The sequence below is a fragment of the Podarcis muralis genome, chromosome Z (genome assembly GCF_964188315.1).
Source record: "Podarcis muralis chromosome Z, rPodMur119.hap1.1, whole genome shotgun sequence".
NCBI lineage: Eukaryota > Metazoa > Chordata > Lepidosauria > Squamata > Lacertidae > Podarcis > Podarcis muralis.
Window position 1 is genome coordinate 30581258 of NC_135673.1, and position 26654 is coordinate 30607911.

At 42.4% G+C, this 26654-nt stretch overlaps 1 protein-coding gene across 6 annotated transcripts in view; it reads left to right on the forward strand.

Moving 5' to 3' along the window:
* DACH2 (dachshund family transcription factor 2) overlaps nt 1-26654 on the forward strand; it is a 305329-nt gene that overhangs the window by 158871 nt on the left and 119804 nt on the right. For 4 of the 6 annotated variants that reach the window (XM_077922615.1, XM_028715836.2, XM_028715840.2 and 1 more), the window contains exon 3: nt 6678-6749. The exons of the other annotated variants lie outside the window; for them this stretch is intronic. In XM_077922615.1, the coding sequence (XP_077778741.1) occupies nt 6678-6749 (72 nt within the window). The remainder of the gene's footprint in view (nt 1-6677; nt 6750-26654) is intronic. 6 annotated transcript variants of the gene reach the window in all.

Consider the following 26654-nt stretch of genomic DNA (forward strand, 5'->3'; position numbering starts at 1 on the left):
AGACTTAAGTAACGAAAAGATGGAGGTGGTGGTGGTGGGTTTTTTTTGGGATGGGTGGAGGGTTTTGCATCATCCAGATTTTTGTGCATACAGTGGTACCTCTAGTTACGAACTTAATTCGTTCCGGAGGTCTGTTCTTAACCTGAAACTGTTCTTAACTAGAGGTGTGCTTTCGCTAATGGGGCCTCTTGCTGCCGCTGCGCTGCTGGCACACGATTTCCATACTCATCCTGGGGCAAAGTTCTCAACTAGAGGTAACTCTTCCAGGTTAGCGGAGTTTGTAACCTGAGGCATTTGTAACTCGAGGTACCACTGGTATTAGAAATGACTCTGAAATCTTGTTCATGGGATAGGATTTTAGAGACCCCAGAGCAAGAATTGGAGGCCATTTTCAGTCCAAGGGCCACATTCTCTTCTAGGTAACCTTCTGGGGGCCACATGCCTGTCGTAGGAGGAGCCAGAGAAAAAAGTGGAGAGAGCAAATAACAGAGCAATTAACCTTTCTACAGTAGGCTAGTTTCTAGAGGTACTCGCATGCCCTTCTCTATCCTTCATCCAGGCAAGCAAGAAGGATTATCAGAATTCATGAACGCATACCAGCTAGGCAAAAACATTCAAGGGAAGGTGCAAAGGAGGGCATTGGGAGATGTGGTCTCGGGAGATGGGGTAAAGGGTTTTTGGCCTGGAGAGGGTCCTGAGAGCCAGATAGAGAGACCTAAGATCTCCCATACCTGGCAGGACTCCTAATCTACTTGTAGGCTCCCTTAGTTTTCTACATTTCCATGTTATAGCCACTTTTGCCTTCCTTTTTACACCTCCTCATCTGTAGTGGAGGTTGGCCCATTAGAGGAAATGGGGCACTGTCCCAACCATATCAGCCTCCCTCAACCAGTCCCCTCCTGCCTGCCTTCTTATTTGCAAAAAGTCCATTGGCTGACTGGCTGCCAGCGTCCTCCTCCTTAGTCTCTGTGCCTTGCAAGGCACAAGGGCAGCACTGGGCACAAAAATAAGATGCAGGTTGTAATATGTGCCTATTAATATCAGTCACATAAATAAAAGCTGTTATCAAAATTTTGTATTGCAAACAGGGTTTTACAAATTATAATGAATTAACAATTACGAAAATACAGCTTGGAGAAACAGATGAGGAAAGAGAGAACAACCTCTTCTGAAAGAACTAGACGATAACCTTTCTGGAATTCCTTAGCATGTTGAAATAGTATTTTTGCACTGACTTATTAAATTAGGCAAGGTCACCTTTTCATTTTATTAACAGATTAGGTTTGCCAGATCATGGACTTTGATTCTGAAAAAATATGGCTAAATCGTTCAGGAACCTATGTCAAATAGAAAATAGACTGAAACAATGTTGAATCAATTTGAGGTGGCTTAAACCTTCGGTGTTGTTGTTTTTACCAGAGGATGATTTGTTAAAGCATGGAGACAGTGCTTTAATGTGTGGTTATATAATTCAAGGCTTGATTAGGTGGGCTTTTCAGATAATGATGGAAAACAGAAAAATAGTTTTGAGTAAGCCTCTTTTCTCATACTGACTACTACCCTCAAAAGCAGAGAGTGATATACATCAATAATAAGCCACGTATGGATGCCTATGAAGCCAAAATGTCATCATTCATAAGAGGGAGGTATCATCAGGTTTGGAGGAACCCCAAGATTTGTAGGAATAGGGAAGCCCAGACAGCCCAGTGAGGACCAAAGCTGCTCAGTTGCCATAAAATGCTGAAGACCTGTTGAGAGTGAGCAAGAGATGTACATCATTGGCCACCTCTGGCAGTGTTAAATCTATGCCCCATTGCTCATTATTTTCATGGTTAAATAGTTAATAGTAATAATAATAATAGTTTATTCTTTATACCCCACCCATCTGGGTGGGTTTCCCCAGCTACTCTGGGCGGCTCACAACAGAAATAATAATAATAATAATAATAATAATAATAATAATAATAATAATAATGTGATAAAACATCAGACATTAAAAACTTCCCCAAATAACCTGCCTTTCTTCCACTGTGCAATTCACATGATAGCACACATAGTTTCAGGTTGTGCTTACGTAACTATTTTTGATATGATTCTTAATGTTCTTTTATATGCCAATGGTTATTACTGTCTCCGAAGGGACTCATGGCAAAGGCAGTGGCACAGACAGGTAATATAAACACATAAACCATTAACAGTGTTTTGTCTAAATAAAAGGTTTTTCATATATTACTAAAATTAAATCATTATCACATAGTAGCATATGAGCACCAACAGATTCCCAGCTGTAGCTAAACAATCTGATTCTTAAATTGGGTCTTGTTGGATCTAGCTGTGTCTTCTCCACCTCAGCCTCTTCAAATAAGTGCCAGAAAGATAATTGCTGGTCCTTATAAAAACAAAACAACAACCCATAAAATAATATAAAGGAGGCAGAGTACTTGTAGAGTCACCCATTCTCTCCAGCCTTCTTTCCCATCCTTTTTACCAGATCTCTTGTACAAGTTAAAGAGATCTGCTCTGAGCCCCTTGCTAAATGGGTGACTTCTTTCTCTTGTCACCATTTCCTTATTTTTATGAAATAATCTTTAGAATGTTATTGTGAAGTGGTGTTGTTGGAGCAAGCAGCTAGGCTAGATGAGGAAGGGCCATAGTTTAGTGGTAGAGTGCCTGTCTTGCACACAGGAACTCTCCAATATCCCCAGGTTGGGTTGGAAGAGACTCCAAACCTGATTCATACCCTGGAGAGCTGCTGCCAGCCAGTGTAGACAGTACTGAGCTAGATGGGCCAATGGTCTGACTCGGGCTGCAGCTGCGTTCCTCCAGACTGTGACCATCTAAACCAACCTTAAGAGAGCAAAATGCAGTAACTGTCTTCCAGAGAGAAGGTTCATATAGTGGTAAAGAAGCTGTTTCTAATATGCGGGAATGGGCTGTGTTCCACTATCATTTACATCTCAATAGTTCTGCACACATATGCAGCAAAGGTTCCTTTTTTGCAATGCATCGCACACCCTCGGTGCTCAGCCGAGTGCAATTGACTTGGCCTCGGCAATCATGGAGCAGGTGACTCGATTATGCTGAAATCAGGCAGAAAATGTCCTCTTCTGGCTACTCAAGTGAATCAGTCAAATTATCAAGTGGCAAAACCAATCTTAGGCCTTGGGCCATTGAAGCTGCCACTTCCTATAAGTCAAGCCTGCATTTTAGTGTGAAATTGTTTTCTTTCTTTTCTTTAAAAACAAAACAAACCCACTTTCATTTATTATGCTTATTTCAGCTAATCTGTTTAGCAAATATGAATTCATCACCCCCCAGGAGTCACTTCAGATGTACAATCTTCTCTGGAAGCTGTACTGAAATATCAGAGGGCCTGTCGCTGCCAATTTAGTGAGTGTCCAATCTAGGGATGACCTAAATAGAACAGAATTTCAGCGGTTTGTTTTGGGTTTGGTTCATCTTACGGCTTTATTTTATTTTATTTGCAAAAGGCTAAAAAATGGAGAGAGGAGATAAGGGGTGAAAATGGTATAATTCTGAGAGGGGGTATACAACAACTCATATTTTATTTATACACAGCTCAATTCTAACAATGCCTACTCGGAAGTAAGTCCGATTGAATTCAGTGAGGCTTACTCCCAAGTAAGTGGGGTTAGGATCGCCAGCATTATTCAGTTGTTGGCATCTGTATAGTGCTTTCTAGTCAGTGAACTCAAGGCAGCCTGCCGTTTAAATTAATGGCATGCTATCTCATAGATGGGAATCGAAAAGGAAAATAAATAAATGAGTGGAACGATTATGAGGAAAAAGGAACAAAGTGAAGTCTCAGTACCTAAAGAATGACAGCGCATGTGAATAGGTGAGGAGTCCAATGGCAGTTGGTCATGTCACACCCAGGCCAATGGAGGGGGCTCACTGTCTCTTGCTTGTCCATGATGTAATCATCTCAATAGTTCTTGACACAAGTGGAATAGCTGCTGTGGGTGGCAGTTCTGGGAGGGTGGGAGCAAAACAGCAGCTGGTCCCAGCTAAGCTAAGCACATAGTCTAGGTGCTGCTATTTCGCTTGTAACCAGGTGGAGAGGGGAAGCCAAATGCCATGCCACTACAGCAAGCCTTGCTGTCTCAGCTGCCCCTCTGATGTGGCCAGGTTGAAAGGCTGCTGGTGGAGGGAGGTAGTTCTCACTTTGAAGAACCTTTCTGCTATTAATGGTGGGCTTTTAAGGACTTGTCCTCATGCCTGTAATGTTCATAGTGATGTAGTCAGGGGAGGGAAAGGAATCAGGCATCTGCAGTGGCTGAGTGACTTACACTTGCAGTGGATCCTAAGCCTAGGATTTAAGGGAGTTTCAGCAAGCCAAGGGAGGTAACTGTAGGGAAACCAACCAGACCAGCAAAGAAATTTCTTAACCAAAGATATTCATATGTCATGTGATACTCTCTGACCCATTAACATACTTCAAGTTTAGACTTGTCACAGCCTTGTCCTCTTACCCCAGCTTGACACAAGCTCACCCTGACAGTTTCTGATGAAGGATGATGGGGGTGGGGGTAGGAACCCAACAACATCTGGAAGACACTACATTGAGGATAGAGGAAAGTTTCAGAAAGGTGAAAAAGGAGGCTGATAGGTTTCAGCTGCTGCACAACAGAACCCAGTGGAAGAGGACTTTGCTCCTGGTCCAACCACTTGTGGGTGTGTCTCTCAAAGCCCCCCACTTCCACTAAACACTTGTTAATCCCATGGTTCTGAGAAGCAAAGGTTGCTGTTGACGCGGGCCAGCCATTGCTCTGAAAGAGCGGGTGTACCTGAAACAGTAATCATGGCTTTCCACTCTATTATTAAATTAACTGCATAGGGATTGCTCCCCCTCCCCATTTCCTCCTGTGAGTTGATGCATAAATGACATAATTTACCCTCCAATAAATCTAACATCAGATCAGGCCATGGCGCAGTGTACACATACCCAGCAGTCCCATGACAGATTATTTTTGATTGCTTCAGGAGTTTACAACAGCTTGAAACCATTCAAATTTAAAGACATCATTGAAATTTTACAGTGTTCCTAACTCATGCAACAAGCAGACATAGGCCAGCCAGAGGTTTTCTGGAACAGTAGGAGCTGCTGTTAGGTGGTGTCATTCAGGAGAAGGGGTCTGGATCTGTGAGTGTCAACAATTCCAGATTCTCCTCTAGCAAACCTCAAATTATGCAATTGGAATACAGTATTCAAATGGGATCTATAAACAATATGTACTTACTGCTCAGTACCACTCTCAGTAGAATAACATTAATAGGGTATCAAAGTCTTACGTTCCAGCTATGCTTTTTCAGCCTGGAGTGGTAAAGTGGCCAACTGCAGGGCATTGGGTGTATAGAGCAGGTCTTAAACAGTAGAATAGCTTACAAGTGGGAACTGCAGCAAACTGTTGCCATATATTAATTTATTTAACAAAATTTATATACCGGATGATTGTAAAACAGCAAGCTCTATGCTGTTTACCACAATATAAAATAAAACATTAAAATTACCTGTAAAAAAATAGTTCAGTCGGGTATTTAAAACTATTAAAAAGAAAATTAAAATCAACACTAGCTAAAAAAAAAAGAAATAAAACACCTGTGACTTCTATATGTCTGGGTAGGCATTCTTAAGCCAAATATTTAAGCAGGGGCCACATTCTCTTCCAAAGGTGGTGGTATTTCTGAATCTGTATATTGGCTTTGACACAAAGAGTTCTTACTAGAGCTGTGTGCAAGTGGCTTCCCAGAATTCTCCACCTTACCTGTGGAAATGGAGGATAAAGCCATCAATGGGTACTAGCTGAGCCATTGGCTGAGCTGCACCTCCATGGCTGAGCCGTGCCTCAATGGGCAGGGGTAGTATTGCTTCTGAGTATCAGTTGTTAGAAGCCATAGTAGGAGAGAGTGCTCTTTTCCTCAGGTCCTGCTTAAGAGTTTCCCACAAGCATCTGGTTGGCCAGTGTGAGACCAGGGTGCTGGACTAGATGAGTCATTGGTCTGATCCACTAGGTTCTTCTTACGCTATTGTGCTGGAGAAACTGGGAAGAGTCATGCTGGTGGTGGAGGAACGTTTTGCCAAAGTTCTTCAGCAGGCAGATAACTTATTCAACCATTTATTGGAGGTAGGGCTCACCATTAGTAGTGACATTGGCTTAACTTCTTTTGTCTCTTTTTTGATGGTATATTTTGGTTGTTTCCCACAGCAAGTGGGAGTAGCAGCAACTGTGTTGGCAACCTGACTGCCATTTTGCATCCTGCACCGGAACGTAGTGTCATCCCAGGGTAATGTGGTGGTAGTGGGCAATGAAAACTTATACTAAAAATGTTGGAAAATATTCAGGGAAAACTCTGCAAAGTGGCCTTACTTTTTTAAAGGGGTGGTGGTAGAAGAAAGGAAAAATCTCAGAAGCTTTCTAAGAAAGAAAAAAAAGTTTTCTGAGAAATTCAGCTCAGCGCTAGAACTTCCCACCTTCCTTATGGGTGGGAAGGCTCTCTAGTCATCTTGAATGAACAAATGTTCCTCCTGCAGGGCCTTCCAGATCTGAAATGCCCACCTCTTCTTGTTCTATCTGTATATATGGACAAAATGACATAAAAGACAGTGTTCCCATTCAATATTATGTAAAGGCTTTTAACAGTGTTTTTCTTTCCAGATATAAGAACTTTGTTTTTCCCTGATGAAAGCCACATAAAGTTTGCAGAGCTCAAGACCCTTCAAATACAAGGTGTTTACTCCTATTTATATCTTGTGTCACATACATCCCCCCCCCCCCCCGGAACATAACTTTGCATACATATATTTTATAAAAAAGCATGTGTGTTTGTATTCCTGCATATGCATATGATTTCTGTCTGTTACCCTTGAATTATTCTAACTTGCAACCACTTGAATGGTGAAAGCTTTGGTGTAGCTGACTTGTCAATCAGTTAAGATGTGAATGGAAAGAAACACTTCTTATACACAATACATCATTAACTTACTGAGGGTTTTTGTTTTTGTTTAAGCATAGCTGTGTTGGTGCATCTGAGAAATTTCAAAACCAATAGGTGGGCAATAACTTTATATTGACCGACCAACTAGAATATCCCAAAATAGTGAACAAGTTCCTCCAGAGCCTCTTAGCTGGCTGGAGGTTAAGCAAAGCAACAGGAGGGAGGTGAAGCTGGTATTGTTGAAGCTGCAAAATATATATGAATTAATAGTCTTAAGGTGGAGTGTAATAGGAGCTAGACTTACTTGGGCTAGGTTTTTCTAGGTGAAGATTTGGTGATGGCAGCTAGCTTAAGTATCCAGGTGGGCCACGTCTGTATTGCTCTGTTAATGCCATGGACTGACTTAGGGAGGTTCACACATATGGAGGGCACAAGTAGCCAGCAAGTGGTGCAAGCAATGGAAGGTTGAGGCACTCCTAGAGAGGAGCAGGAGGCCCCATAGATCCAGCTGTCCTATGTCGTCAGGCCATTGACGCATCTAGCTTGGCATATGTTGACTGGCAGTAGCTTTCCAAGGTTTCAAACTGGAGTCTTTCGCAGCCCTACTGAGACATGGAGACTGACCCATGCATCAAAAACAGGTGCTTTTCCTTTGAGCTATGGTTTTTCTGAATGTAGAAAGCTGCCTTATACCACTAGTTCATCAGTGGCAGCTCAGTGTTGTCTACTCTGTGCCCTACTGAGAGCAGTTCAGGATTATAGACCTGAGTATTTCCTAGCATCTCTTTATAGATGCCAGGGATAGAATCGGGGGCTTTTTAAAAGGATGTGCTGTGCCACTGAGGCTCCGTTTACCCTCAACTTATGTGGGAATTGAACATAGGACCTCTCAAACCGAAAGGGAGAATTGTGCCACTGACTAGGCCAGGAAGCCAGATATTTAGTCATCTGCCTCCAAAAGCACATTAAAATCTCTCTGTGTGTCTGCTGCAGTGTGCTCTAGAACAGCATTCTCCATGCACTTCGATATTGATTTATGTCCACTTGCTGAGCATATTGGCAGCCACTGATTTGGAGGCAGATGTTTAATTCAAGAAGTGGAACAGCTGATGTAGAAATTACTTGTGTGCCATGGGTCTTCAAACATCATGCAGCGTTGAGCACACTAAGATCCCTAAGCCAAGCTCAGAATTGCTCCCAGCACTGAATTGGAGAAACCCACTTAGTGCTATAGTTCCATCTGTGTAGTGTTAGCAGCCACAGAACCTCAGAGTGGAATGAATGCACATATAATGTGGTAAGGCCTAATAGTGGGTTCATGGTCTGAAGCCAAGCCCCTCCCCGTGCACTTTTTTTGTTCAGGAAGCACACTTTGGGATCATGAATCCTTTGACTAGATGTTGACAGCGCATGTAGCACTATTACTTGTGAATGCAACCTTTCCTTCTGACCCATGAGATTTGCACCATAAAGAAACTGAGAATAAATCTATTGTTTAGGTTCCAGATGTGGCCATGTAGCATCTGGGCAAAGTCATCTGTGCACCTGTAACCTAAAAATTTTCTGCATGTTCCAGCATAAATGCTTTAAGTAATACCACAACCTATTTCCTAACGACTTCAAAGGAAGCACGGCCATGCTCAGACTGAAAACATGAATTGTTTGTAATTCTTAAGCATTGTGTATATTAAATGCAATGAGCAATGGGTGGATTTGGGTAGAATATTATGTGTAACCATAGCCAAGGGACACATCTCATGTGTGCACTGTGCAGGAATTGTCAAACATGCACAATGTATGCTTTCAACTTAAGTCTAGCATTTGGTTGATTTCTTTTTAGTATTTCTATCATCTTGTAATTTCCTCAAGAGAAAAGAAAAGAGCAATTTGTACCTTTATGAAGGGGGAGAAATTGCTAATTGAAACCATGTAATAAAAGAGTAATTTGGGGGGGGGAACTATTAGTTTTGGGGTTTGTTCATTTTATATATATATATATATATATATATATATATATATATATATATATCCGATTATTTTTAAAATTACTTTTGTATTTTAAAAGGCTGTAAAGTTGTGTTGTGTGTCAGCACATTCCACCTTCCCTACACATTTCATTTCTGATTTTGTTTTTATTTGCATGAATAGTTAAATCTTTATAAAAATGAGGCTGCAATTAATTGAAACAATTCCAACTGATGTTTTAATGCTTCTGTTTATGTTTTAATAAGTTCCACTGTACACTACTTTCTGCCACCCCCCCTACAGTTAGGGGATGGGTGACTAATGTGCCCCCCATAGGGTTCTCTGTGAAAACAGCTACAGTGCTAATGAAGAGGAAGAGATGTCTAAGCAAGCTTTTGTTAGAGGTTTGTTATGCTAGATTTATAACCAAATGTGGATATAATTTATTTATGGTCCACTGACCACAGATTTTCCTCCTCTTCCTCCTCCTCCTCCTCCTCCTCCTTCTCCTCCTCCTCCTCCTCCTCCTCCTCCTCCTTCTTCCTCTTCTTCTTCCTATACTGCCCTTCATCTGAGGATCACAGGGCGGTTTACAATATAAAACCACAAAAATACATACCATAGTGCCAAACAAAAACAGTACTCCACACACAAGGTTTAAAAGGCCATAAGGTAACGGTAAAGGGACCCTTGACTGTTAGGTCCAGTCGCAGACAACTCTGGGGTTGTACGCTCATCTTGCTCTATAGGCCAAGGGAGCCGGCGTTTGTCCACAGACAGCTTCTGGGTCATGTGGCCAGCATGACTAAGCCACTTCTGGCAAACCAGAGCAGCGCACGGAAACGCCGTTTACCTTCCTGCCGGAGCAGTACATATTTATCTACTTGCACTTTGACGTGCTTTTGAACTGCTAGGTTGGCATGAGCAGGAACCGAGCAACGGGAGCTCACCCCGTCGCGGGGATTCGAACCGCCAACAAAGATGCCAGGTGAGCGTCCCTGGAGAGAGCATTCCATAAGTGGAGCCACCACAGAAAAGGCTATTGGTAGTTTATTTCTTGACTACTACATCCATACTCTAACTTTCCTTTGTGGACCTCAAGGTGGTATACATGGCTGCCTCATGTCCTCATGATGACTTAGGCTGAGAGAGTGTCTCGGGGTCACTGAGAATGCTTCATGACTGAGTGAGCCCTGGACGCACCAGAGACCTGGTGCTGCCCTGACCTTTTGGACTTCCTATTCCATCATTCCCAGTCCTATCTTGAAGGCACAGGGCTGGTGGAAACTGCACTACACTGTACTGACTCTCAGTGTAGTGATGACTGCCACCTAGTATGGCTTTAAAAGGGAATTAGACAAATTCATGGGAATAAATCTGCCAATGACTGCTAGTCATGATGGCTATATACTACCGCTACAATCACTGGCAGCATGCTCCTGAATTCCAGTCGCTGGGTAGCAGAAGTGGGCATCTGCTGCAGCTTGTGTCCTCCTTGCAGGCTTCCCTTATTGATCTGGAACAGAATTATAGAATGAAGGACTAGATGGGGCTTTAGGCCGATCATTTAAGATGTTTTCTCAAAAACTGCAGAACCAAAGGGTTTGCAGCCTTGCTCCAGGGTTGAGGTGTGCTACACACTTCATCAGGTACTCCAACTGGCTTGACCACTTAGGTACATTCATGGGACTGGCAGATCCATGGCAGAGCTCAACTTTTCCCAACTTGGTGCCCTCCAGATGTTTGGGGCTAGGGCTCTTACCAGCCCCAGCCAATAGACTGAGATGATGGGCGTTGTAGTTGTACAACATCTGGAAAGTCACAGGTTCTCCACCCCCAATTTATTTATTGAAACCAGCCGGTTATATTTTTGCCCTGAAGGTCAGCAGTGACAGTCCTATCATTAGGCAGACTAAGGCAACTGCCTCAGGCATCTGACTTTGGGTGTTGTAAAAGGCAGCAAGTTCTTAGTTACTAAGTTTATAAATTTGTTGTATTTTAACTGCCAGGGAGTGGGAGGGCTGCTTGTGGAAGTTTCTGCCTGATGTGCCCAAATAATCTGGTTGGCCTAAAGTACAGAACACCTTTGACTTTGGGAGAGAAGACTTCTCAGACAGCAAAATGTGGTAGGCCTCCCTTTCCCTTTATCCCTCCAGATGTGGTGAGACTACAAGCATCACCATCCCTCTCCATTGCCCATGCTCAGTGGTGGAACTGGCTGAGCAAAAAGCCAGGAAACAAAAATTGCTGGGAGCCGGAACCAATGAAAAGTGGAACCAACTAATGTTAGTTTTGTTCCCCATCTTCCTCCCTGCTGAGTTCCACAAGGGCAACACAGAGGCCAAGGAGACCAAGGATGTTGGCAGGAAGGTGGGGGCCAGAAGAGGGCAGACTGAGGTTTGTGGCATTTGCCCCACTGGAGAAGCCTCCACTGGGTGCCAACTGTGATCGATGGGAATTGTCATCCAAAACATCTGGAGGCAGAAATCTGGGGAAGGCTGGGCTCTGCCCCAAAGGCTACTTTGAGAAACAGTGAACTTTGTTTGCCCCCCTCACACCAACACAGCCACACCAACAGAGTCCCCCCCCATTTGTAAACTTACTCTTAATGGGAGGATTACCTGAGTGTTTGTTTTCACCAAAAGCCATAATGTAATCTCAGACCTAATACTCTGACAACCGTGCACTAATTAAAACTACAATTTTATATATATATATATATATATATATATATATATATATATATACATATTGCTCAAACAAAACGACTTCATAAACATTACCACAAACTGTTTACCCTCCCCACCAGAAGGAAAATAGGAAGGAAAGGGGGAGAAAACAATTTATGCTCGCTAATACAATTTCCCATTAAAGCTGCTGCCAGGTAAATTAAAAAAAAAAACCCTCTTGAAATAGTAAGTAAGTGGGAAATTAATTCAACAGTTTAATCTAGAGCTAATAACAGTTGCAAGCTCTGAAAGAGATTGCTACAGCAGGGAGTTAATTAACAGCTTATTCCCTATTTGATAAAAGTAATCCACTCTAATTCCAGTGTAATTTACCTCAATGTAATATAAAATCACAAGCTGCTTCTGGTGCCGGTAATAATTAGCCTTGTCCTATGGCCATGTTGACAATGAAAGTCAGCAGTGGTATTATTATTATTAATATTATTAGGATGGTGACTTAAATACCTACATTTGAAGATTCTCTCTGAAATCTTCTAAATGTGTTGCCCTCAGTGTCTTTGTCTAATTATGGCAGCCTTCCCTCTCTAGATGTTGCTGGACTACAACTCCCATCATCCCTGACCATTGGCCATGCTGCTGAAACTGATGGGAGTCGGAGGTCCAAAGACATCTGGAGGACAGCATGTTGTGGGAAGGCCAGTAAATGGTGTGGTCCTGCATCCTCGTTTGCACCGTCTCTACTTAACACCTGGAGACTGAGCAAAAAGAAAACAAGCGCAATCCTGAAACTGGTTGCTTAATAGTTTAGAACCAGAGCCCTGTTCAAGTGACTCAAAGAAGCCCTGTAGGGACATAGGAAGCTGTCAGACCTGGAGATTCCAGAAATTGAAATTGGAACCTTCTGCATACATAGCACATGCTCTGCCACTGAGCTATGGCCCTGCGCTTGATCAGCTGTGCTCCCCACCGCCATGCCGCATTTAGGCGTACCTTGTATTCGTACACATTGTGTGAGTGCCCACAGAGGCCTTTTGTTCTTAGGGAAGCTTCTATGTCAGGCTTCCTCAATCTCGGCCCTCCAGATGCTTTTGGCCTACAACTCCCATGATCCCTAGCTAGCAGGACCAGTGGTCAGGGATGATGGGAATTGTAGTCTCAAAAACATCTGGAGGGCCGAGTTTGAGGAAGCCTGTTCTATGTGATGTGGAATACTACAAAATCAGGGTTCCAGGTCATCATGAAGCATTTGTGCAGGCCCCCTTCCTGCACATTTTCATGATTTACCCATGGACACCAAAGGGTGGGGCTAATCAAAGCACACGGTGTTTGGGAACAGGGCTAGAGGGCACGCCTTGCTCTCAAGTCTTGAACCTTTGTTGCTTTAATTGAATGAGGCTTGGGATAAGCTAAGACCAGGGGTAGCCAATTCGGTGCTCTCCAGATGTTTGGGTGGGAGCTGATGGCAGTTGCAAGTGTGCAGCATCTGGGGGCCATACCTGCCTTAAGAACTACTTCTTAAGGCCAGCACCAGAGCTACTCTCTTTTTATCCCACCAGCATTAGAGGATTGTTGAGGCCTTTTCAGTGGTAGTGCCTGGATTGCGGAAGTTGATGCCCTGGGATCCCCCCACCCCCACCCCCAGATTAACAGCTAAGGTTATCTGTTTCAGCAGGCTTTTGATCTCAGGTGGTTGCTGTGCTTTTTAAATGCCTTCCTGTGAATTATCAATGCTGCTTTCGGTGTTTTATCATAACGATGGTTTTCCTGTGACATTTTTATTGGTTGCTTTAATCAGTTAGCCATTTTGTGTATATTGTATGGAAAAGTAGGATATAAATATAGTGAAACAAACAAAATTATGTTTAAAAGTGCTTATTTTGCATAATTTATTCTGGGTTGTGTTTTTTAATATATATATATATATATATATATATATATATATATTCAATTTATTTCATTTATAGCCTCCCTTTCTTGTGCTGCGGAATTCATAGCAGTATACACAGGGAATCCCAGATGGTCTCTCATCCAAACGCTTACCTGACCTGACCTGGAACTGTTTAGCTTCAAGCACACTTGTTGCATGAAGAGTCACATGGTCTAAAACCCAGTAGAAGACCAAGGAGCTATATGGAGCACTGACTTAACAAGTGGCAATCCTGCTCCTACCTGCCCCAGAAGATGTTTTAAAGCTGGGGTAGGGAAGCTTTTTGGCCTGGCTGGCATTTTATCCTGACCCCATGGGCTAACTCATGTCCTAATCATGCCATGTAACTGACAGGTAGGTTGTTCAAGCCATCTGCTCTTCACTGAGAAGTGAAGAGAGAAGTCCTGCTTTCTGAAGAGTTCAGGTATGTGAGCAACTGATCTAGCCAATATCTACCGTCACAACCTAACATCACATATGACATCATGTGTGGGGCAGGTAGATGTGATTTGAGGAAAATGGCCTCATGGACCAAATGAGTATTGGCACACCAAATTTGCCCTGTGGGTCAGAGGTTCTCTACCTTTGTTCTAAAGGAATTTCAAGAGAGGGAGTTCAAGTGGGATGGGCTTTTTCTTCTCACACTACTTCTGATGTAGTTAGGCTTCAGGCCGATGTTCTCTCCATATGTTGCCCAGAAAGTGTGGCCAAGTTTCAGGAATGATGAGAGTTGTAGTCCATCAATGTCTGGAGGACTCCAGATCCCCACTCCAGGTTAGAACTTACTGGGCATCTCAGAAACTTAGGATATGGATATAGATATCAGTTTGTGTGCCCATAGACACTCCATTCCTTCTCTGAGTGCCATTGCTGAATAAAATTCAGTGGGCATCCACTATGACCAGGGCCTTCTCTATGTGGAATGCCTTATCTAGACAAGTGTCATTAGACTTTAACACTATATTATCTTAAGGACTTCACTCTTTCAAAAAGCCTTTGGTTGCCTGGGTTCAACTTTTAGATTTTAACCTGTTGATTGATTAATTATGGGAATCGGTTGTGCTTGCCACTGCTATGGGATGGAATGGTGCTTTCTGTAACAAATGTTTATTTTTCGTTGTGTGTTGTTTCATGATGTTTCCATTGATTTTTTACTTGTGACCTGCAAAGTGATCAAAGTGAATCAAGTATAAAAGCCAGAATAAAATTTAAAACTAAAAATAAATATAAAATATATAAAAAGGCAAAATTAACTGCAGATAAATCTGTCAGTTTCAGTTCTCCAAATCTCTTCATTTGTCCAGTGTTAAATTTAGTTGTGCAAATTTCTGCAATGATTTTGATTTTTTTAAAAAAAATCTAACAAAGATTTTAATTAAATATACATCTTTCCAACTAGTTTCCCCAGATATATTGCATTTCTATATGTTGTTTTCGGCAATATATTCATTTTTAATGCATACTTTTCCATAGCGCGCACACACTTTTTTTTTACAGGTTGCTTAGCTGGAGAACTGCATTGCAAAATTCAGAGAAGTGTGAATTTCTTAAGGACAACTATGTTTCAGTTCACATACAGTTTTAAAAAGTTCAGATGTTCTAGGTTTGCCTTTAAACATGAACTAAACCAGTTTTATTCCCCATCCCAAGATCTAACACAACCTACCCTAATAAAAGTTAGGAACACAGATTTTGAATATCTGTAGTTGCTCAGAAAGAACACGTACAGGAACATAGGAAACTGTCTCCTACCAAGTTAACCTTTCAGTCCATTAGCTCAACATTGTCTACACTGGCAATAGCTCTCTAGTGGAGTGAACTTTTTTCGTCCCTATGTGGAGATGCCAGGGATTGAACCTGGGACCTTCTCCACGCAAGCCATGTGCTCTACCACTTAGCAGCAGTCCTTCCTCATCGGTACTGTGTGAAGCCTCTGTCACACATCTCAGGTTTGAAATAAGCCAAGCAAGCGGTATATTGGCGAGCCTGATTTGTAGAGGGCTTCCTCATTGTTTCATATATTATCTCCCCTGCCCCTGAGCTTTTGCGATAAGGCTCGGATAGATGTCAGAAAAAGAGATCTGCAGTCTGTGGTAAGTAATATTTTTAATCCTCCCATCACTGATCCGTTTGGAGTCGTTCAACAAATGTAAGTAGGGTTTGCTTTTGTTCCGGCTGACTTTTGTTCAATTCTATTAGCATCGGACTTCCTTTAATGTATCCAAAGTACTCCCCGTCGCTTCCTATTACAGATATCTATCAATTAGACTTGACTACATTGTAATCTCTTTACCACCTTCCTCTTACCCTCTCTGAGGCCACTGACCATGCAGGAAATGATAATATTTAAGATAAGTGGGTTTAGTGTGAACATGGGCACCACTGAAGGACTTAATCATAATTTGAAAAGGCTGTTTTGCATAATATATCACTTTGACACTGAGAGTAGAAATAAGTGGTGCATGACATTACTCTATCCAATTAGATGTTAACAAGGGTTAAATGGTGTGTGTGTGTATATATATATACACACACACACATATATAGTAAAGTTTCTATCTAATATTTGTATACTCTGGAACTCCCTACCTATTGATATTAGGCAGGTGCCTTCACTCTGTACTTTTTCCGCAACTGCTAAAATTGTTTAGTTTAGGGAAGCCTACCCAGACACACAGGGACGCGGGTGGCGCTGTGGGTAAAAGCCTCAGTGCCTAGGGCTTGCCGATCGAAAGGTCGGCGGTTCGAATCCCCGCGGCGGGGTGCGCTCCCGTTGTTCGGTCCCAGCGCCTGCCAACCTAGCAGTTCGAAAGCACTCCCGGGTGCAAGTAGATAAATAGGGACCGCTTACCAGCGGGAAGGTAAACGGCGTTGCGTGTGCTGCGCTGGCTCGCCAGATGCAGCTTTGTCACGCTGGCCACGTGACCCGGAAGTGTCTCTGGACAGCGCTGGCCCCCGGCCTCTTGAGTGAGATGGGCGCACAACCCTAGAGTCTGTCAAGACTGGCCTGTATGGGCAGGGGTACCTTTACCTTTACCTTTACCCAGACACACAGTTTTATTTTGTATATTTGGTTTTCAAAATATGTTGATTTTATCTTTATTTTGACCATTTCATTATGTCTTTATTTGATATTTTTAAATGAATATTTATGCCATGCTGTGTAAACCGTTTTTAATTAAGCGGTTGGGATAGCTATGTGCCCAGATAGGATGACTACTATTTTACAGAAAAATGAGAAAAAGTGTTTGCCAAAAGAAGCAGAGACTACTGATTCACAGTTTGCACGTGCTAATTCATATGTATAGGTGCAAATTTAGAAATAACTATTCCAGTGTAAATAGGAGCACAATCTCTCTCTCTCTGAAGGAGCAGGTATGTAGTCTGGGGTTGCTAGATCCGGCTCTATCACTGGTGTCATTAGAAGCTAGGGGTGCCTTTTACCAGCTTCAGATGGTAAGGCAGGTACAGACTTTCCTGAATTGGGTTAGCTTGACCACAGTACTCAAAGCATTGGTAGTTGGATTGCTGCAATGTGCTCTGTGGAGGGACTACTCTTGAGGTTGGTTCAGAGGCGGCGGCAGCAGTGACTAGGTTGCTTGTGGGAACAAACTCCTGCTAGCATATAGCACCTTGTTTGTGATATTTGCAATGGTTCCCAAACAGCTATCCAGCAAAGTTAAAGGTCTTAATAATGTATACGACCTTATACAACTCAGTGCCAGGTTACTTGAGAGACCACCTTATAGGCCCAGTAGTTCACAGTGTTCTGCAGAATACTTGCTCCCTGAAGTACTGGAAATACCAGAAGCCTGCTGCACAGTAACCTTCAGAGCAGGACTTCCAGTGGGGCTGCCCCTGTTCTGTATTCCTGATATGTCAAATGCCCACTGTGTACCCTCCAGAAACAATTGGAGATATTTTTCTTCCAACAAGCTTTTTCAGCTAAATGAAATGGTCTTTGCTGTAGAAGTTGACTTTGTCATGTTTTTAAAATTGTACTTGGTGTTTCTTCACCTGTTTTTAAAAGTAATTCAGCTTTTTTTAAAGGCATATACCTATAAATTGCCTTGGGACATATATTTGGAAGGCAATTAACACATCTATAAAAAAATAATAATCTCACTGTAGTGGCGGAAACTGTGGTCAAGTGACCTGTGTGCTGCTCAGTCTGCTGTCCTGGTGTTCACTGTTGATGGGCCAATTTCAAGGCTCCTACTTTCCCGTCTAATGATCTCTTATCTTTAAACCAGACTTGGACCAGACAGCCCTTCAAATAGACAGCTCCTACAAACAGAGCTGTATCGTTTGTAAAGTAGGGCGTATGGCTGCCATAATCATAACCCCCAAAGATTGATCTGGTTTTTGAGGGATGAAATACTAGGACCTTTCATTGAATGGGCAGGGTTCTTTTCAAATATTGGATGACAAGGGTCTTTCTTAACTAAAAAAGGAAAAGGAAAAAACAACCATGTTGCTTCAAGCCTTTCAAAAGGTCTTGAAATCCCTTCCCTCTAAGTCCACCTGAGAGCCAGCTGATAGCTCCTCCTCTACCACCACATTTGTAGATGACAAATGGTCCTGTAGAAGGCAGATATTTGGTCCAGCTTTATTGTTTATCGAGATGGCTAGATTGTCTGTCTGTCTGTCTTTCTGCCTGAAAAGCTCATTTACTTTACCTGGCAGAGGCACAATGAACTGTCATACTTATGTCCCATTACTCCTGAAGAATAAAGAGGATACTTATTTTTAATAGTCTGAAACTCCTCACTAACCTAATGGATGTTTGATATTCAGATTTATTTATTTTTTATTCGGTCTTTTTCAACCCAATGAGGTAAATTGAGACAATTAACTCACACATTGTTTCCTGGGGGCAGGAGGAATGTGACTAGATAAAAGTGCATGAAATTAAGTTGTCCATGTCTATTCTAGTAGAACCACCTAACATCACTGTTAATAACAGTTACATTTCCCTACTAGAAACAACTCTGTTCACCATAATGTGAACACCTTTAAAAGTTGCTGAAATCAGCTCTATAAAAGACTTGGGAGTCTGGGAGTAATTTACCCCCCTCCATATAAATTTTCAATTAAATAATTGGCTTTCTGACTTTAAAAAAATACATAGATTAAAAGAAACTGCTAATTGCTTTCAAATGCACTGGCTGAGAAGACTTCTTCTAACCTAAACAATGGCTTTGATTGAAATACAATTTGGCAAGTCATTAGGCCCAAACTTGATGTTGAATAGCTTTTAACATTTTGGAGAATAAATGTTGAAGTTGAATTAGCAAAGAGACGCATCTTCTGTCTGTTTTCAATAGATGATCCACATGATGAAATGCCTTTGTGCTATGTGATATTCAGAAAATAAGAATGCAGTAGAGTTGAAGCACTTGTATATCCTGTTGTTTTCAGTAGGGGAAAGAGTCAAGCTTTGCTTAATTCTGCCTTTGGTGGGCATTTAAAAGGTGCTTTTCTTCCAGAATCAACCACAGGCCATGAAGTTTAGGGCCAGCTGCAATCTCAGTTTAGCTACATGTGGCCTTCCAGGTCCCAGAAGACTCCAAATTCAATCCCTAGCTTCACCACCTAGGTGGTGGGAAAGAACCCTGCCTGAAATCCTGACAAACTGCTGCAGGTCAATAGACTGTACTGAACTAGATTGACCAATGGTCTGTCTTGGATAAAGCGGTTTCCTATGTTCCTTTGTGGTCTCTCTAGTCCCAATATGTAGTCTGATTGCCTGAAAATGGGTCTATTTATAACCAGTTTTCTGTGTTCCTCAGTTCCCAAGCTGAGCTGAAAAGAAGCAGTACCACCTCTGGTTGCATTTGGGTGGCAGTGTAGAGATGGCACTGATAACGCCTGCTGCCTGATTGTTGCCTTGATGGTTCAGGGAATAAGGCACCTTCCAAACAAACTGACCCATCAAAATGTGTGGGTGGATCATGGAATTTGTAGTATTCTACAACAATTCAGCGCGGGTGGCACTGTGGGTTAAACCACGGAGCCTAGGGATTGCCAATCAGAAGGTCGGCGGGTCGAATCACCGCAACGGGGTGAGCTCCTGTTGCTTGGTCCCTGCTCCTGCCAACCTAGCAGTTCGAAAGCACATCAAAGTGCAAGTAGATAAATAGGGACCGCTCCAGTGGGAAGGTAAACGGTATTTCCATGCGCTGCTCTGGTTTACCAGAAGCGGCTTAGTCATGCTGACCACATGACCCAGAAGCTGTACGCCGGCTCCCTCGGTCAATAAAGCGAGATGAGCGCCACAACCCCAGAGTCGTCTGCGCCTGGACCTAATGGTCAGGGGTCCCTTTACCTTTTTACAACAATTCAATTCATTTCCAGTTAAACAGGTGCATGCAAGGCCTCCCCTGGTTTCTGTAAGCAGTCACCTAGCCTTCCCCACTTTTCCCTTATTTCAAGGAACTATTCCTTAACTTAACCTAATTTATTTGTAAGATGTACCATAACTGGAAACCAGCAACAAAAAAGACACTATGCATTAATAAAGTACAGTAAATGTTCTGACATTCACTTCTGTTTTCACAATGTATTCCTGTTCTGGAGCTCTTAAAGCCCAGATGCTAAACCTGGTTCCTAATAATAATAATAATAATAATAATAATAATAATAATAATAAATTTACTGCAAGTATAATAAAAGAAAGCAAAAAGAAACAACATCAACTCACATTAACAATAAGAATAATCCTAATTTGAATATATAGTTATATCAGCAGTTCTTATGTTCAAATAGATATGCAAATTGTATTTATGATTATATGATACACATTCTAATGTAGAAAGGGCAGTACAATCTTCAGACCATTATTGGATAATGGGTGTTTATACCTCAAACCATGAAGCATAACTCTTTGAAACCATAAGGACTTGCTGGGCAATTACTTGTAAATACTATTGTACCTGTGATAACACAGTACAATGTTACATGCAACTCCAAGGAATATATTTTTATTTCTTACATTTATACTCCGCCTTTCCTTCTCAAAGCTCAAAAGTATTTAACTGAGCCTTTTGGACACTATCACACCAACACATACTGTCAATTAACTGCAAAGTCACTTACTTTATGCAACCCCTACTTTTGTTGTTGTTGTTGTTGTTGTTGTTGTTGTTGTTGTTGTTTTAGGGTCCTTTAACACCAAGATAGATTATTCCTTAAAGTGCACATGCACAGGTGGAAAGCAGATGTGAAGGCAAGCTTTAAAGTGTGTTTACACGGTGAATGATTGCACTTTATTCTCTCCAGTCTTGTATTATGTACAGTTATGTTAAAATAATGAATACTTTAAAATAACGAACTAAAATAATGAATAAAATATGTTCTTTTTCCAGCTTGTTCCAAGGGTTTGCTTATACTCCCAATGCATGCATCTTGTATATTCCTTAGACAGCTCAACTTCCTTACATAGATGAACATTTTTCTTGCCTCCTCTTAAGAGAGACGTTGTTTACTCTTATACTGCTGCCCTGCTTCTCAGCTACAAAAGCTCCTGAAGTGGCTGTTAAAAAACCTGAATGCACCAAATGTAAAATCCACAATTAAAACTAATTATTTAAAATGCAGCTGTCTAAAAACCACACACAAAAGACAGCAAATGGGGGAAAACACAAATAACGCTGGGGAGTTTGTGTGCTGTAGTGGTTGGCAGTGGAGACCTGGACCATTGGGTCGACTGAGGCACTGCCCCACCAGCCTCAATCTGGTCTCAACTACCTTCCATGTGCCTGCCTTCTTTCTTACATTCAGGCCAAGGGGTAGCACTGTCTGTTAGCTTCCTTTTCCTTTCTCCTTGTCACCCTTGTAGAAATCTGCAAACAGGAAGATGAGGAGAAAACTAGTTGACTCTGCCTGTCATTGGCTCTGACTCCAACCACTATTGGGCTCCCTGCCTCCTACCCTACCAGTTCCAATGGGCACCAGCCACCGCTGGTGGTTAGAGTATCTCACTTGGACTGGGGAAACCAAGGCACAATCTTTTGTCAGCTATGAAGCTCCCTGAGTGACCTCGGGGCAGTTCCTATATTTAATCCTAACTACAGGATTGTTAGGGGACGTGGGTGGCGCTGTGGGTTAAACCACAGTGCCTGGGACTTGCCGATCAGGAGGTCGGTGGTTTGAATCCCCATGATGGGGTGAGCTCCTGTTGCTCAGTCCCTGCTCCTGCCAGTTTGAAAGCACCTCAAAGTGCAAGTAGATAAATAGGTACCGCTCCGGCGGGAAGGTAAATGGTGTTTTCGTGCACTGCTCTGGTTCTGCAGAAGCGGCTTAGTCATGCTGGCCACATGACCTGGAAGCTGTACGCCGGCTCCCTCAGCCAATAAAGTGAGATGAGCGCCGCAACCCCAGAGTCGGTCAAGACTTAATGGTCAGGGGTCCCTTTACCTTTACCTTTACAGGATTGTTGTGAGGTTAAAATGGGGAGAGATGTGAAGTGCCTTGAGCTCTTTAGAGAATAGGTAGGTTACATGTGTATAATATATATAGGCTCTTTACTGGCAAATAATGGTTTGGGTGCTAATTGTGTAATATTAATTCAGATCTTTTTTGGGACGCGGGTGGCGCTGTGGGTAAAAGCCTCAGCGCCTAGGGCTTGCCGATCGAAAGGTCGGCGGTTCGAATCCCCACGGTGGGGTGCGCTCCCGTCGTTCGGTCCCAGCGCCTGCCAACCTAGCAGTTCGAAAGCACTCCCGGGTGCAAGTAGATAAATAGGGACCGCTTACTAGTGGGAAGGTAAACGGCGTTTCCGTGTGTGGCTCTGGCTTGCCAGAGCAGCGATGTCACGCTGGCCATGTGACCCGGAAGTGTCTCCGGACAGCGCTGGCGCCCGGCCTCTTGAGTGAGATGGGCGCACAACCCTAGAGTCTGTCAAGACTGGCCCGTACGTGCAGGGGTACCTTTACCTTTACCTTTTAATTCAGATCTTTTAGTTTTTATGCTTAGGTGGCTCTGGATCTTGTATGCTACCTCAGCCCACAGCTGACTGATTGTTGTCTGCCAGTCATCTATTTTTGTTTATTCCTGGCCAAGGTGAACAGATTTTAACTCAGGGGTTGCCAACCTTTTTAGGCCTGTGAGCACATTTGAGTGAGCGCTATGAGCAACACCCTCTCCAGTTAGTTCTCTCACCTCCCCATGATACCTCCCCCAGGCAGAGAGAAAGAGAGAGAACGTGCACTTCGCTTTTCCAAGAGACCTTGGTAAAAGTCAAATCTAACGGGCTTATTCCAAGCCTTGCAAAGCACTTAGCGCTGAAAGAGGAAGTGAAAAGAGAGTTACTCTTTCTCCTTCAGGTCTTATGTACTTTCCAGGGAGAAAAAGGTAACCTGACAGATTGTCCAAGTGTCTCTATTTTCCAGGGACAGTCCTGGATTTACATAAGCCGTCCCAGTTTCTGATTTGATCCCAGAATGTCCTGCTTTTCCTCAGGACATCCCTATTTTCATCAGAGAAATGTTGGACGGTATAGAATAGGACTTCCCCAGGGCTTTTTTTCATCCGGAACTCACCGGAACTCAGTTCTGGCACCCCTTTTTCTAGAAAAATAACACTGGACTTGCCCATTTTCATTGGAGAAATGTTGGAGAGTATGTAACCATCTTCATCACCGCATGACTAAGGGGGCAATGAGTGAGTGAGTGAGTGAGTGTAAGTGTATGAGAGAGAGAGACTCAAGGAGGGGAGAAGCCTTTTTGTAGGTGCCAGGGAAAAGTCTCAAGAGTGCCACTGCACCTGTGAGGACCACGTTGGCAGCCTCGGCTCTGACACTGGCTTTGCATCCTGGATTCTCCAAGGCTCTTCTTCTTTTACTGAGTTGGACCATTGGACCCTCCAGCTCAGTGTTTTCTGTTCTGCCAAGCGGCAGCTCTCCAGAATTCAGACAGGAGACTTTTTTGTCCCTACCTGAAAATGCTTGTTATCAGACCTGGGACCGTCTACATTCAAAGCAGATTCTCCTACTGCCCTTCCATAAACATTGATACATCTAGCACTGCATTATCTACACTGAATGCCTATGGCTCTCTAGTTGTCGCCCTCCCCGATCTACAGATCCCAGCCCTACCTGGAGATGCCAGGGACTTTCCACATGCAAAGCTCAGGTGCTGTAGCCCTGACCTCCAGCCCCTCCTCTGTCACACCATGCATTAAAGCACATTTAAAGCACACGGCTTCTTTCAGGGAGTCCTGGGAATTGCAGTTTGTTTGTGGTGCTGGGAACTGTAACTGTGTGAGGGATAAACTACAGTGAGGGATAATCTACAGTTCCCATGATTCTTTAGGGGAAAGATGGCGTGTGGTGACCTCAGGCTCAGTTGCTGGGTCCTCAAAAGGGAGTCAGTCTGTTTTGAAACCAAAACTTTGCAACATTAAACTGTTAGAGCTTTGAAAATTTGCTAACTTTGAGAAGTTGCTAACTTTGAGAAGTTGGTGATCTTTCTGGCCACCTATGAATTTGCATTTTGATTACACATGACAACATTATTATTGATGTGTGTTGAAGGCTTGTAATGTGACTTGCATGATCTTATGAAAATCAGGCCTTTTTGGGTGGTGCTCTGAAGATGAAACATGGACTATTTACTTTTTGCCATAATGAATACTAATGTACCAGGGGACAAGCAAGACATCTTTGCCGTCTGTTCGCCTTGGCCAGAAAGAAACAAAAATAGATGAATGGAAGACAACAATCAGTCAGCTGTGGGCTAAGTGCAATTGGAAGTTCTGACTAAAGCCAACTGATACCCAGACCCACAAACCTCTCTTGTCTCATTTTTGCTGTGACTAAATAAAATAGGAACAGACAGCAAATTGTCCTGTTTCCAGGATTCCTGGTGGGAGTTCTGCATAATAGATTCGTTGTTTCTGCTTATGTTTACATTGCTTTTAAAAATAATAATCTCATAATTAGTGATTGTTTTGTTCATTTGTATTGGGAGTTTTCTTCCAGGAAGGGGGAAAGAGCTCATTTCCTTGAAACAGATCGTTCTTTTTCTCTCTCCAGGATTCAGACTGTTCTTTCTTGCCTATGCAAAAGCAAACTAATAAGCCACGAAATGTTCCAATAAAACATAAACCATTGCTCACTTGCTTTGATAAGGCTGTGTGCTTACCTTAAACAGTAATTAGGTAGAGCAAGATGTTCTTCTGTTTGTTTGTTTTTGTTTTTTGTTTGTTCAAAAGAGGAAGATAAATTGGTTGTTTACAACCGTTGGGACAAAATGTATCTCCTGTTATTCTTTTCGCTTTTCCTTACTGCCCAGCAATTTAAGCTATTTATTTCTAAAATGTGCAGCCTGCCTTTACATTATTCTGTGTTTTCTCTATAAACTACGGTATGTGCCCATGTTTAAAAGGGACTGAGTTGTTATTATTATTATAAATTTTAGTTTTGAAATATAAATGAGGAGAAAAGAAACATGGGCTGCATTGAGACATGGGGTTGATTGTGCTAGTTTTACTGGTTATAACTCTATAGCTTATGTCCTAATTTCTATTGTTCCTTTGACACTGCATTAGCTGTTGCATTATGGAACTGTTGCTTTTCAGTAAATATACCACCACGTCACACTGAATTTTAAATGGCAGGATACTGCCCCAAATTTAATCTAATGCAATTACAGCACAAAACTCCTGTGATTTTTCAGGTTAAGAGTGTGGTAAATTCCCCCCCCCCCAATAACATAGAAACGCATGGTAAATGTCTGCTACATTCCATTAGATTTCCAGAAGTGGTTTTTACGTCATGTGAAAGATAACATAATATGAAAAAACCGAATAGGTAAGGAAATATTTCAAAAACCAAATAAAATGCTGTCTGATTGCAGCCATTGTTAGCTGACACTAAGAATAAAAATATTCCATGTGAAACTAGCGATGACTGGCCATTCCCAAGACTTTCTCCCTCTGCTGACTTGGCATTTTTTCTTAACTATTTGTTTCCTTTGGATTCAGCAACCCTTTCTACCAGTCTTCTCTTCCTATAAACTTCTGGTGGCATTTCTGCCATTGGAATCAGTTGTGCAAAAATAATGTGTCATGCACTGGTTTGCAGAAGGTCCCCCTTTGTGGGGGGAGTGTTGTAAGTTAGGCTTGATAACCTTCTTTTGCATTCTGAGATTTTCTCAGAATAAACAAAAGATCCTATTGTGGTGGTTGGCAGCTGGAGGACTTTGAACTACAGCCAACCCATCCTTAGCCCACCACTTTCGCCTTCATCGGGGGAAGAAGCATTTCAGCCTTGGCTTACCGCAGGCCTTCTTGAAGAAGAGAGGAGTTGCATACACACCATACATTTAAAGAACACCCACATCCCAGAAACCCAGGGAATTGTAGTTGTTGCCCCCCCGAGCTACAGATCCCAGCACCCTTAACAAAGTACAGTTCCCATGATTAATTGGGAGTCTGTGATTTAAGTTGATGGCATGTCCGCAGCCTAACTTTCAGTAACACATGCTTCCAACCACAACCCGAATCTCACTGACATTTTCTATTCCAATTTATACGTGTTGCTCCTTATGGCAGAAAGAGTCTTGAAGCAACTTAAAATAGAGTCTATAAAGTCCATAAATACAATAAATGGCAGATAGATAAACTGAAATGCTAAAATGCACTTGGCATTCCTTGGAGGTGTCTGAAACTCTGGCGAACCACTGCCAGTCAGTGCTGACAGTACCAGCCTAGATGTACCAATGGTTTGAGTCAATCTGTGTCTTATGAAGACACTTGTGCAGTCTGAGCCCTTTGCTGTCAGGAAAACAGTCAAACTGCTTTGCAGGTGGCTTTGTTCATCGTTTTCTTTTTTTGCTTGGAAAAGTTCCATAGAAGGGCACACATTCAACAACAAAACGCACCTCGGCGTGATCGCTTTTGGTATCTCATTGTTAGTGTTTATTTAGGCAAAGGTGCTCTCATTAATGTCTCTGTGCCAGATGGTCTCATCCCATGATACCCCATATAAAATATAATATATAAGCATCTGTATCAATAATTCAGCCTGCATGGCATAAATCAGTCACATGGCCTGTTCCAGCAGATGGGGAATGCCCTTCGATTTTCATACTAATAACCTAATTCATAAAACA